The 14,051-nt window shown below is 53.4% G+C and overlaps 1 protein-coding gene across 1 annotated transcript in view; it reads right to left on the bottom strand.

Moving 5' to 3' along the window:
- Window positions 1-14,051, bottom strand: part of Obscn (obscurin, cytoskeletal calmodulin and titin-interacting RhoGEF) — a 137,663-nt gene that overhangs the window by 12,280 nt on the left and 111,332 nt on the right. Inside the window, 10 exon segments of the mRNA XM_052195943.1 lie at window positions 80-192; window positions 650-774; window positions 1,119-1,212; window positions 1,899-2,093; window positions 4,224-5,359; window positions 7,017-7,059; window positions 12,060-12,171; window positions 13,025-13,154; window positions 13,469-13,571; window positions 13,819-13,986. Coding sequence (XP_052051903.1) covers window positions 80-192; window positions 650-774; window positions 1,119-1,212; window positions 1,899-2,093; window positions 4,224-5,359; window positions 7,017-7,059; window positions 12,060-12,171; window positions 13,025-13,154; window positions 13,469-13,571; window positions 13,819-13,986 — 2,219 coding nt within the window.

Here is a 14,051-nt window from a genome sequence, read left to right as displayed (position 1 = left end):
TCACGCATACACACACCCATGCCCTACAGCTCCTAAAGCCTGTCTCCCTCCCCCCACAGCTGCCTGGGCCTCCTCCTACCTTGAACCAGGTCACTATGGGCGGCGGGTTGCCTTCAATGACAGCATCAAACTGTGCCACATCCCCTGCTTGTACTTGCACATCCTCAATAGTGACCTGCATGGATGGGGCCCCTGGGAGAGCAGGGAAGAGAACCCGTGTGGAGGGACCCTCAGGCCTCACAGCCTTAGACGCATAGCCCACTGTGTATACACCTGTGGTCAGTAAAGCCTTGATTTACGTCCCTTGGACCAGAAAGTCCACCTCCTTCTCTGGGGACCCAACCTCGTGGTTGTGAAGTGCTTCCTCTGTACAGCCCCTGTTCTCCCTCCAGCTGGCCAAGCAATCACAAGTTCATCAAGCCACAGCAAGCAGAGCACTAATAGCAGCTCTCAGGTTTAGAGCCTGCGGGCACCACATCTGCTGCCGTTTGCCTCTTCCCAGAGAGTTCTAGACCCTCCAAGGGGACACAGAAAGAAGAGATGGGGAAACACTGGCTAAAGCCTGCCACGTGATTTAATCAGGCGCTCATAAAACACCCCCGAGCACCCAGGGCGGGTGTACCCACACCGGGCCGGCCCACTTCCATACTTGTGACACCTGTGTCGGGAGCTTGGCACACGTAGGTCCTCTGTGTGGTCTCCACGGTGACTTGGCTGTGCACATCCACGAGCAGCTGCCCGGTGCCCGCACCTGGCCAGACCGTTCCCTCCACCCTGGAGTCAAGACAGGGTGGCCTCTGCTCACTAAACCCTGACTTTGTACCTCTCAGGGACCTGAGCCCTAGGACAGTATGAGGACCCTACTTGTACTTAGATTTTTGCACAGAGCCCCCCCCCCATCTTCTCTCCGAGACCTTGTGCTCTAGGGAGGTCCCTCTTCCCTCCCCTGCCCACCAGTTTGGGCTGGGGCCAGTAAGAAGTGTGTCGGAGAACTTTAAGTCCACCCTGTTCACTCTTCAAGGCCATGAGGCCAAAGCAAGTAGGTTCTGCCCTGCCCACCCCTGGGGGTCCCTCTGGAGGGCAGTTCTGCACATGACCCATCTGGCTCGGGAGGTTACCGAATGGGTACAGTCCATCCCTGGGACGCAGAAGTTGTTGTCTCCTGCTCCAGGCCCTTGTGTGTGCCAGGCTGTGAGACCTTTGGGAGTTCACCTGGTAGAGAGTAGGAAGGCTAGTGAGCCACATCCTGACTGGGCTGGGGAGGAGATTCTTTAACAAGCATGGTTTCCCCGTGTGACCAGTGTGGGGTAGACTTCAAAGTCAAGAGCAGCTCCAGGGTCAGGATGAAAACCCAGAGTTTTCATCACCAGGCAATCCTGACCTCCACAATCTAGTACTGTCTGCTGGCTGTCTTGCTGAAGCCAGATATGAGATCTCTCTAGTTCCCCACAAGGTGGTAAGCCTAGTATCCCAGCAGACCAGCCAGGCTGGCATTGGGATGGAGTTCTGCCCTCTAGAACCTGTATCCAGCCAGGCTAAAGTTACAGTGACATGACAGCAGGACATAGGTGGCAGCGTGGGACTAACTGAGTGGACAGATGACACATCCGGGGGACACTGAAACTCCAGATAGAAGTGAGCACCTCTGGATCTTTGTACATGCACAGGTGAACTGGGTGGGCCCAATTCACAGATAGGGAAACTGAGGTCAAGTTAAGGAGGAGCCATGACCAGGCAAAGTACACGATGACACATAGAGCCATAAAGATACCAAGGTGCCCCAGAGCTCTGCAAGTTTGTAACCAATCAGGGTGGTCCTTTGGATCACATGACCAAGGATGGGGTGGGATTAGCAAGGAGAGGAGGAATCTTGGGAGTACCTCACTACTGGGCCTTACCAGGTGTACCTGAAGTTGTGCCTGCGATCTGGGATGTGGCCTCTTCAAATGCAGGTGGCTCACTCTGTCTGGTGTTGGGGAAGTCCCCTGGGGCGGGGCTGAGGGCTTCTGAACCCAGCAGCCTCCACAGGACAGAAGCAGCTTGTTGGTCAGCTCCGTCCTGGGCGGGATGGGCAGAGCCCTCCATGGCGGAGTCTGTGGACAGGAGGGAGGGTGGGAACACAAGGTAAGGGTGGACTGGAGTCGGAAATCCCAGGCACAGGCTCCGAGTGCCCAACCCTCACCCTCTCACCTCACCTGCTGCTACCACTGTTCCCTGCTTGGGAAGTCACTTGGAGGGGGCCGTTCAAGAGGAATGGCACACTGAGGAGCTCTGAGCCCAGGGCCACTGCTGCCTCCCCCAGATCCATGTACACCTAGGGTCACCTTCCTCGAAGCTAGAGGGACAGTCCATCTTCAGAAAGCCACCATCGTCAGTGTACCTCCAGTCCCATACCTTCCATCGAGCCCTGGCTCCCCTCAGGGCTGGCTCTAGACCCCAAATCTTAGACAGACTGGTGCACATTTAGGGCCAGGGGCATAGGATTGCGTGTTCAGGAACCATGGCCTTATCTCACCCCCCAGGGCAGCTCACGCCTCACCTCATATGGCTGACAGCTTTCTACCCCACACCTAAATGCTCCAAACCCAGTCCAGGCCCGTGCCCTTACCCAAATCCTAGTAAGCAACCCCCGGCATGCCTCTAAACCTCTCCTGGGTGTGGCTCCTGTACTTTCCCCCGTGCCTCCTTCCAGATACCTACGTGGGGGGCCCAACATACACGCCCCAGGACTACTGACCACTTCTTTGCCAATAACCTCCCCTCCCTGCCCAGAGCCTTCCCAGCCTAGATCTTCCTTAGTACTTGGGGATGAGGCATCTCTGACATCCCCAGACACAACCTGGACAGGCGTTCCCAACCCCAACAGGCCAGAAGCACCCTTAGAACAGGCCTCGGGGTGAGAGGATTCCTGGGGCCCCATCCCCTCACAAGTGCTAGAATCTCAAGTCAGCTACTCTGCAGATGGTGAGATTGACCCCTTTACACCAAGAGCCTAGGACACAACGGTCACCCATTCTCACTCCTGACTCCCCATTTGTCCTACAATGGCTTCAGCTACCCAGGGATTAGGAAGGCCTGCTCAGCCCCACGCAGCCAAAAGTGACTGTGGTGGCTGCCCTGGTTACACTGTGAGTCCCAAGAACCAGCTCTATTGGCCAAGGACCAATTCCAGTCCTGTCCCTAATCTACCTGTGACAGTTTGGATATGCTCAACACAGGGAGTGGCACCATTAGAAGGTGTGGCCTTGTTGGAGTAGGTGTGTCACTGTAAGTGTGGGCTTTAAGACCCTAATCCTAGCTGCCTGGAAGCCAGTATTCTGCTAGCAGCCTTCAGAGGAAGATGTAGAACTCTCAGCTCCTCCTGCACTATGGCTGCCTGCATGTCACCATATTCCTTCCTTGATGAGAATGGACTAAACCTCTGACCTGTAAACCAATGAAACCAATGAAATGTCCTTCTAAGAGTTGTCTTGGTCATGGTGTCTGTTCACAGCAGTAAAACCTTAAGACACTACCCATGAACCTCAAGGTAGGCTGGAACCTGCATGCACTTCATCAGGGCACACAGGTAATCAACCTAGAGGCCTAAGTGACCTGAGATGTAACCTTGAAGAAATGAGAGTATGTCTAGCAGGTAGCTACAAGAGGAGGGGACCCTGAGCATCTGGGTGAATAAGCAAGAAAGAGCAGAGAGGAGGGTCTGGGACTTGATTTATTGTTCTCGTCAGGGCAATGACCAGGGATTTCCCCCCACCCTACAGCCATGTCCACCACAGAGGTGGTCCTGAAGAGCTGCAGAGCTGGTGACAGGACCACACGTGTCTTGGGTGTGTAGCACTGGAGAAGACCCTCAGTGGTGATATGTCTCTCGGGGCAAACACCGAAGTCCACATCTTGTTTCTAGAGCCCCACAGGGCCCGAGAGGTGGAGTCCAAAGTCAGAGTCTCAGGACTGCTCCTGGCCAGGGCTCTTCTGAAGTGACATCAGTGTACTCCAACTGTGCAGGTACTTCCTCCATCCTCCCGGCAGAGAACAGGTCCAGTGAGGTAGGCAGGACCGGGCAGGAAAGTAAGGAAGGCTCAATCCCAGGCTGGAGAAGAACGGGGGGGGGGGGGGGGAGGTCCCCGAGGTAAGCTGTGGGTTCCAGGGTTGATGCTGGTACCTAGCAGGGTCCAAGGCTCTGGGACACTTCCCTTACCTTGTCCCCAATGTGTGCCATCAGCCCTGGGAGGGGCCTGGGGCCTCTCCACCATCTGGGTTAATATGCAGAGTGACTGTCTCTCCTACAGCCCCAAAGCTGACTGTCTGGGTGGAGACCTCTGTCTTGAAGCTCCCGTGGCCACCGTCAACAGAACTATGGACATGGGTACGGAGGGAGCTTGTCCAAGGGGCAGCACCCCCTGGACCTGTCCAGGCCTCGCGTAAAAGGAAGGAGACGCTCTCAGGGCTGTGGACCCGGGAACTTGGCCTGAAGAAGCTGGGGGTGGCGCCGGTGCCTGGAGGACGTCCCACATTGAGCAGGACAGGTTGCCCCACAGTGGGCTCGCTGATCTCTCTCTGGAGCACAGAGACTTCACAGGGAGGTTCATCAGGGGTGCTGGGGGTGGGGTCCCCACAGCCAAAAGTCTCTCCTTCCTGGGGTACATAATCTTCCAGGTCAGCCAATGTCAGCACCCGGCCATTGCGTGTGAGGATTTTGGGGTCACGGCCCTGAAGGCTGTCCGTGTCCTGCGGTTCTTCCATCAGGAAGGTATCCCCATCTCCATCACTGCATCCTTCCTCCCTTTCAACGTTCTCTTCCTCCCGCGAGGCTCTGACTGCTTCTGGCTCAGGGCTAGCAGCAACCCAGTCCACATTGCCCACCGAGTCTACTTGGAAGACAAAAGGCTCACCGACATGGACCACAGCGGGACCCCGGGTCCGGGCTTCCTGGTACACACTCTTGTTGTTGGAGTTGTTGGAGTTTGGGTCTCTACCAGGGACCCCGCCAGGCAGTGTGAAGAGGATTCCCTCTCCACAGCTGGTCATCTCTCGGACAGGAGATGCACCCCGTGACCCTGTCTTCTTCACCCGGACTTCAATGGTTTCCTCCACCTCTAACCACTTGGGCTGGGGCTTCGAGGCTGGAGGGTGGGCCTCAGCTTCTGTCACATACAGTGCAGGCACCGGGGCCTTCCTGCCTTGTTCTGCTTCAAGCCTCCGGGATGGGCTGGTCCCTGGTGGGTACAGCATCTCGGGGGCCAACAGCCCTGGCCTCCGTGGACTGGCAGAGCGGCGGGAGGGTGAGCGAGAGGGAGACTTTCCAGGGGACTGTCGTCGGCCACGAGGACTCTTCACTACGGTGGTGATGGTCTCCTCTCTGGTAGGGGGGAGAGGGCCCAAGAAGAGATGGCCAAGAGCCCCACAACCTCACCCAGCATAGTGCCATCAGGATATGTCAGAGCCCAAGTTAGTGCGTGTGTCAGTGAGCAGAGGATAAAACAGCACAAACTCCTACACATGCGCTTGAGGCCAACCTGTACTACCCTAGCTGAGAAAACAGGAAACCAAAGAAACAAAGCACAAAGTTCCAGTGGTCAACCTCAGGCTCGGGCATATGACCTTAAACAAGAGTTCCAGGTGCTTCCCAACACAAAGTGAGTTGTGCTTTGTACTGCTCCTTGTGCTGGTTCCCATTCTTTCCACCCCCTGAGCAGGCTTTGTGCTTAGTTCTTAGGGATAGTACCAGGCCGAACCTCAGTGCTGGAAGCCCCTCAGTTAATAGGGATTGATGGCTAGCTGATGTGGCGGTCACATGCACAATTCCAAGCTCAGGGTGCAGCTGGCTCTGACCTGCAGCCCAGATCCTGGTTTCTGGGTTTGAGAGGATGAGAATTGCAAGGCCTCACCAGGCCAAGGAGTACACCTGGACTGCCTTAGCTCTGGACTCTGCTGGGCTGCCACCGGCTTCTACCTTCTCCCATGCCCTGTCTCCTGCCTGAGTTCCACCCTTCCAAAATGGGAGTCAGAGCAACAGGAGGAAGCAGAACTTGAGGCACCAGGATGAGTGGCAGGTATTGGCTAGAACTCGGTAAGATTTAAGTCTGGGCTCAGTTGCATCTTGCTCCCAGCAGAGGTATGGATAGAAAAATGGAAAGACTGAGTATTTTTCCAGAGCTATGTCACAAATACTGGCTATCTGGGGTCTCCTCGATCGAGCACCAGGGACCCTGGTCTTGATGTCCCAAAGTGTCTTATAATAATACTGCTCCCCACTCGGCAGGTATGGAGAACCATCTATGCCAAACTCCAGCATGGGGCCTTTCCAGGACTAGGGTGGTGAGCGTAGGCTGGGCGGCACTGTGGGAGCAGCCCACCTTAGAAGGACAGAGGTGGATGAAATGGCCTCCTTGCTTCTCAAAGCTTCTGCTTTCCCATGTTTCAAATGCAAGGGCGAGGCTTGGGGACACAGAGCCCCGGGGCTACGACACCCACCACTGTAGCACCATTTAGTTTAGATCCAATGAATAAAAACTGGATCACATTCAAGATTTGCTTTCTGTTGCAGTAAACATATTTAAATACTGCATCGGGCAGAGCAGGTTATAGAATGGGGACCCATTGCTGCAGAAAGCCCTGTCACCAAGAGTCCCTAAACTCTCAGTCACTAAAGGGCAGAAGTCTGTCTTGAGCCCATTCAGGGAAATGGCATTGGGGAAGGCCACCACCCTGGCAAATCACCGTGAGGTGGGTATTATCTTGCCACCCTGTGCAATGTGCTCTGAAACCTGGAATAGAGCTGTGGTGTATGGAGGTTCCACAGATGGTGAAAAGTGGCTGAGAGTCAAGGTGCTGTGACCGTGGGGGTTGGGGCGTGAGGGTTGTGTGCACAGGCAGGCGGGCAGGCAGGCAGGCAGGCGGGCAGGCGGGTGGGCAGGCGGGCAGGCAGCAAGGGCACCGGCCTGGCAAGGTGAGGAGGTTAGTAGCATGCATTGGCACGACAGTCAGAGGAAGATTAGAGTCACGCCTGCACTTACATGATGACGGTTTTCTTGGGGACTTTTGTCTCCTGCTCAGTGACTACAAAGAAAACAGTCGGAACAGCAACCATTACAGACTAGCAGCGCCTGGGGGGCAGAGCTATCTGAGTGGTGTTGGCAGCATAACAACCTGCTGTGTGGGAGCACAGGCTGGTTCAGCCTGTCTGTGTGCTCCTGGGGAGACCTTGGCTGTTGGGGGAATCCAGTTCCCTCATTTGTGAAATGGGAGCAATACCTGTCAACCTCACATGGTGGTGTCAACCTCACATGTCACGTGAAGAAAGCACCTAGTGTCCTTAGGGTACCGTAGAGGCTGGGGGTGGGGTGAAGTCTGCCTCTACACAAAACCCTCACTCTTGACTTAGTCCACAGCCCACAAAGTCCTGTGAAGGTGTCATACATATGATTCCATTGCTCAGACACGGAATCTGAGTCCAGAGAGGGAATGCGAGGGCTTGGAGCTGCACAGCGAGCCAGCGGCCACACAAAGGCTCAGCTCGGCTAGGCCAGGCTAGGCCAGCTGGTCCTCTTTTACAGAAAAAAAAATCACAAAGACTAAGAAGGGGGGGTTGATCCTGGAGCTCCAAAAATGGCACTCCCGGTGGGGGATCCCCACTGATATCTTTCTAGGAACAGCGCTAGACAGTGCCACAGCATTGGAAGGGACCTGTCTCTCCCAACAGAGACAACCCAAGTATGTCTCTACCCCCATATCCAGGAAGTGGGGCCTGTAGTTCTCACCTACTATGTGGGGCTCTAGGTCCAGAAACAAGCTGCGTCTGTCCCCACCCAGTCCAGCACGAGGGCTCTTCAGTTGGTGTCTCAGATGCACCCCAGTAGGCAGCCTGTAGGCCACCTGCACCCTCACATCTGAGTAGCCTTCTTTATACTCTTGGGGGCAAGGAACTGCCCATGACTGTAGCCTGGGACACTAACTCATGACTCCTGATTTGCTGCAAGGCCACATAGAGAAGGGTGATGGAAAAGCTGAGGTGCACATGAGTTAAAGTGCCATCAGTGTCTGTGTGTATGGAAGATACATTTACTATGTGCTTATATATAGGCACATACATGCATATGCACACAGGCACATATATATGCTTGTATATGTATGTACACACATGCATACATGTGTGCATATGTGCATGTATGCATTGTGTGTATGTATACACACATGTCACATATATGTGCATGCACATGAGTATAGGTATAGTTGTGTGTGTGTGTGTGTGTGTGTGTGTGTGTGTGTGTGTGCATGTAGGTTTCTTCTAATGGGAAGGGATCCCACAGTGAGAGTCTGGGATCCAGCACAGAACTCCCCACCAGTGTTCCTCACCAGCTCAAGCACTTCCCTTCCCTAATGGATCCCACTTCACTACTCTCAAGGGTGGTGGCCACAACACCTCTCAGACCATTTCTGGTTCTTTCGCTCACAGCCCAGCTTGGAGCCTGGGAGTATCTGGCAGTCACAGGCAGGCTGCAACTGTGCAAAGCAGGGCTGCCAGCCTGATGCAGGATGAAGCAAGAGGGCAGCAACACCCACAGAGTTCTGTCAGGCCTTTCTGGCTGCAGAGCCGCGGGGTTAACAGGAAGCAGGACGGGAGTTAGGAAGCAGGTTGGCAGGACTCTGGCTCCAGGCTCTTCGGGGACCAGTCTTCTTGTCTCTCCAAGGCACTGATACACATCCAACTCACGAGTCCCAGAAAAAGACTCATCATGGCCACAAATAAATGAGTATATAGACTGTTCTTGTGCACAATAGGATATGCACAAGACAGGAGGTACATGGGACCAGTGGCGGCAGACACAAGTACGCATGGCGCTACGGTTACCAGGTTGTGGTCAGAAAGACTGTGTGGGAAATCACCGAAAAGGGCCTGTCCAAGGTGGGTAAGAGAAGCAAAGACATTTGCTCATCATAGAAGGGGGGGCCCTCTGAGAGGACAATGGAGGACATCACAGGTCCCAAGGCTGAGCCACTGAGCTCTGACTGGCTCACTTCTGAGGGGGTTTAAAAAAAAAAAAAAACAGGACCACAAAATGGCAGAAACTGATTCCAGTGGCCAAGGGACCACACAATCCTGCTTTCAGCACTTGAAGACATATACTGAGCTCCTTCTAGTATGGAAGTCTCGACTCACTCGATGTTGGTCTGGTCTCTGTTTGCATACCCCCCCTCCCCCAAGTTGTGAGGCTCTCCAGTATCTGGGAGCACCTTCCAGATGGGAGAGCACTAGCTGGTCCTCCCATCCTGACTGTCCACGCAAGTGTCATAACTCTCCTTATGTAATCATTTCCTCCAAATCAAAGCACTCCTTCTTGGAGGGAGGTTCATTAAGACTCAAGAAATCAATAAAATTCACAAGGCGCTGCTCTGCTCCCAGGGAGACTTTGATCAGCAGAGTTGTCGCCAGGCTCTTCTGAGAGTTCCCAGGACATGTCGTTTTGACTCCTCACTCTTGCTGAAGTGAGCTTCCAGTGATACCCGCATCGTGTCCGGAGAGTAACTCCAGTAATCTCACTGGTTCACTAAGCTAGACTTGGGTAGAACTGCATTTTAATCTGTCATCCGCGCCATTTCTGGGATAAACACGTTTCCTCTCACTAGTTAAAAGCCACACAACATTAGTGGTGCCTGCACAGGGGCCAAGAGAACCAAAGATACTAAGTGGTGGGTCGCATGGATCCTGCAACGGATGCCAACATATGCAACTCGGGCTCCATTGCACTAAGACCATCAAAGGTGGGGTGATGCACAGGGGTCCTGCAGTGGCAACAATGCCTCAGCGTGACGGGATCAGATGGCTCATGGAAAATGTCTGTGAATTACGGAAGACTAGATATTGTAGCCCCTCCCCCCTGTACCTGATACTGCTCTTGATGAAGAAACAGAGAGAAATGTGACCTTTTTCTACTATACTGGCCATTTATGGTGTTCCTCTTTTAGTACACGCCCGGCTGACTAAGACCGCTTGGCACTTACTTGGAGTGGATGATTGGCCTTCAGAGAACCCACCCACTCTCTGTAAAGAAAAGGTCTTATCATATAATGCTGAGCCCTGAGGAGAGTCTTACAGATTTATCAAAGTGTCTGGAGGAGCAGTGACCGAGTTCAGATGAAAGCACCGGCGTGCACGGGGAGACACTAGTAGAAGCGCATGATCGTTGGCTAAAAATCGCAGTGGCCGGGGTGGGCTGCCTCTCTACAAGTTGGGATCTGTGGAGGTCACCCAGACTTTCCAAACCACAGAGGCTGTAGTCACTATGGTGTATCAAGGTTAAATAAAGTTCCTGTTGCTGAAGCTGTCCCTCTTTGCCGGCTGGTACCAGAGGTCCCTTTTGGACCACTGGTGAGAAGGGTCATGATCAGTCCTCATCAGCTCTGAATGGCTCTGTGGGCTACAATACTAATAAGCCAAACAAGATGTGCTTGCTAGTACAATCGTGGGTGACTGGTATGGGGACAGCCATCTACTTTCCTATAGGTTTAAAGTCTCCAGGGGAGGGGAATCCCCATATGGTAGAGCAAAGACAAGACAGGGGAGGCAACTACTCTTATCTTCTTCTCTGGCTGTGGTGTTCTTGTCTAAATGTTTGCATTTGCATGCATTACTTTCTGCTGCTGCCAATTTTGGTCAGTCAAAGAGGAAAACTTATTTTTTTTTCCAGATGATTTTTTTTCCAGTGAGCGGTGTGCTATAGAGACCCAGATTCTATTAGGTCCTGAAACCAAATTACTGTTTCTCTGCTCTGCTCAGCCATGGATGGAAGAAAAAAATAATCAGATGCCTATACCATTCCTTCCAAGACCAGGGAACACACAAAAAAGGAATCAAAAAGGATGTAAGAGCCAGGGGAGGGGGTAGGATACCACATAGCTATGTCTTCCAAACTGAAGCATGCCTTTAACAAGGGAAACACATGAAGACACGGGAAGTGAACAAAATTTACAAGGCTCGGAAAGTAATAGTCATTACTAAGTCCTCCACAGAGCTGCTTGCATGTGTGTGGAATGGGTGACATGCTCCAGAGATGTAGATTCAAGATTCGTCACCCATGCTGGGCTGAACCGTGGAGTGAAACAGCTGCCTTTGAGTTCTCCATGTCTGTAAGTAATCCCTCACCTATGCGTCTAATCCCAACAAATTTATCACTTTACCAAGATGTGTGTAGAATTCTTCTATTACTGATGCCCTATTCTCTATCACTGATGGCCTAACTGAAATGAACGACATTTGTTCACGTCTCAGAATAAGTAACAAAACTCAACGTCTGTCCCTAGGCAGGCTTATTTATTTTGTTTTAAATATCTATTTTGATTTTGTGCCTGTCCATGTAGGCACTGCCGCTCACTGAGATAAGACAGTGCTGGAGACCTGGACCTAGATTCACAGGCAGTTGTGAGCTGCCTGACATGGGTCCTGGGAACTGAACTCGGGGCCTCTGCAAGAGCAACATATACTCTTAAACACTTAGTTATCTCCCTAGCTCCTAATGAGGCTTATTTTATAGCTTACTCCTACCCCCACACTGGTAGCCCAGGAATAGCCCTGGGCCAAGACAAGGACTTCACTGTGTATTGATTCCTTCCCATGAGATGTCCTGACACCTGCCTCTGCTCCAGTCATGTTTTCTGCATCAGTGTGGACCCTTCACCGACTCCTGCTGCCTGCCACTTGCACTGAGCACTTCCTGTCAAGCTGATGTAAGCCCTGCTGTGTCCTTTCTTCAGACACGATCACTGAGTAGGACTGTGGGATCCCCGTCATCCAGGGCAATTTCCAGCTCTCGTGCTGGGTTCATGGCCTTCTGGTGGCGCTTGCAACTGCGTCCATGACCCCGCAGCTGCCTCCTCTGACCTCACATGCGGCCTTCCCAACTTCCAGCCTCCATCAATCCCCACCCTGAGACACTAGCCACCTCCCTAGAAACAGCGATGATAGTGTTTCACTTCCACCAGGCTTGTTCCCGACCAGTGGAGGTTCCAACCAAAGGCTAAAAACTCACGAGTCTCTGAGACAGCACAGACACAGAACCTACCTTCCACAGCAGCCACAAGCTGTTCCCGGCAGTGCTGGTCCCGGGCTCGCAATGCAGGGCTCTGCATGTAAAGTTCTCCGCCAGCGCGCGTTGAGCCCAACCGGTTCACCAACTGTCAAAAGGACAGCAGAAGCCCTCTAGAAGTTAGGCTCCTCAAGGAATCTGGGCCCTCGGAGGAGTCTACACCACTCTGATGGTCTAGCACGGGGTCACTACCCTGAGTATGTTTTGTATAAGAGTCCTGGCCCAATCAGGGGCTCCCCTAGAGACTCTTAATACGGAGATTGCTCTCTCCCTCCCCTGGCCAGGCTGTGGCTGTCCTGTCCTCTGAAGAGAGGGAGATCGCGAGCACCCGAAACAGTAGAAAATTGGAAATGGAGTTAGCTATAACTAATTTAAGTCACCACATGGCCCCTGGCATCTGTGCCATCTAAACCAGAGTTAATTTGAGCACCTTCATTTCCAGGAAGTCTCAGGGACGTCACGGGCCCTTGGGCCACAGCCAAAGCTACACAGAGGAGACTGACTGCCACACAAGGGATATACACAGGATTCAGACTCTTTCCACCTCTGATCCAAGGACGAGGAACACAGAGACGGAGGCCAGCTTGCATGGGCAAGGCTGAGCTCTGTCCTGAAGCTGTGTCTACCAGACTCACCGGGTAAAAGGCACTACGTTTTCACATCAGGGACTGACAGCAGAGGTCAGCACTAGGTCCCCTCCAACTGGCAAATGCTAAGCATCATCTTGAAATAAATGGTGGGGACAGTGGCAAGGGGACAAGATAACAGGGACCAGCCTGATGTGAAAGGAGAGGCTACAAGACAGAGGACAGGTGGCTGGGGATGGTGGGTGACAGAAGTCTGATGCTGTCTGGCCAGCCTAGAGCATCCACACCTATACAGTGGAGCCTGGGCCTATCAGACCCTGGAGGATGGTTATTGTCCTTTATGCAGTGCCTCACCTCACATTCATAGTGTCCCAGGTCCTCCTTGCTGGCCGCCTGGATCACCAGTACCAGTACACCACTGCGGGGCTCATTCAACATCCGGTACCTGTTGCCCAGGGTTAGCAGGGCACCATCCTTGTACCACCTGGAACCAGCCAGAAAGCCCCGTGATCCAGTGTTCTGTCAGGGCCATCTCCATGGTCGCCCCCAGATAAAGCTACCTTGGCTTAGAACCCCTACAGGCTGCCCCAGATCCAGTATCTTCAGCAAGTTCCTCTATTGGAAGCTACAATTGAGCCATGTCTTCCTGGCCACAGAAGGCTCTATGTCCAGCAGGAGTCACAGCCCCATGATACGCGCTTTTCGGTGATCAGTGGCCACATTCAACCTCCCCAGCTCAGGAGATCACACTGCTCAGCCTCCCCCCTTCACCAGCAGGAGCTGCAGCCCAGGCCTCACCTGATCTGAGGGTATGGGGCTCCTTCCACTGTGCAGGTGATCTGTGCGTCCTCACCCTCCACAAAGGGTGTGGCCCGGATCTTGTTCACAAATCGTGGGGGCACTGTGGGCAGAAGCAGGCAAGGGCAGGAAGGACAGAAAGACGTCTGTGACGGAGCTGATGGAGCCCTTGGGTGGAAACTCGCTGTCCTCACTTCCAGCAGTGACTATCCTCTGGGAGTCTCGGGGAAGCCCTGAGTCACCCCACCTGCTCCACACCCACAGGCTCTACGCACCAGTCCTACCACACCCTGGTCCATACCACTGACTGTGGACTGTTTCAGTCACACTAGATACCTCCCTCTGCTCACCTTGTACTAGAATCTTCCCCAAGGTGCTGGCGTTGCCAGCAGCACTGGCCGCAAAACACATGTACTGGCCAGAGTCTATGCCAGTGAGGTTGTCCAAGATGAGGGTACAGGAACCATCAGGGTCTTCAATGAGGATGTGGTGTGGGTCCACCTCCACTGGCTTCCCATCTGGAAAGCAGGGACAAGCTTTCATGGAATAAGGTCCCAAAGGCCGATGCCCAGGAGTGAAAGGC

The sequence above is a fragment of the Apodemus sylvaticus genome, chromosome 10 (genome assembly GCF_947179515.1).
Source record: "Apodemus sylvaticus chromosome 10, mApoSyl1.1, whole genome shotgun sequence".
Taxonomy (NCBI): Eukaryota; Metazoa; Chordata; class Mammalia; order Rodentia; family Muridae; genus Apodemus; species Apodemus sylvaticus.
The sequence above is the reverse complement of the archived record's forward strand: the minus strand, read 5'-3'. Positions and strand labels throughout refer to the sequence as shown.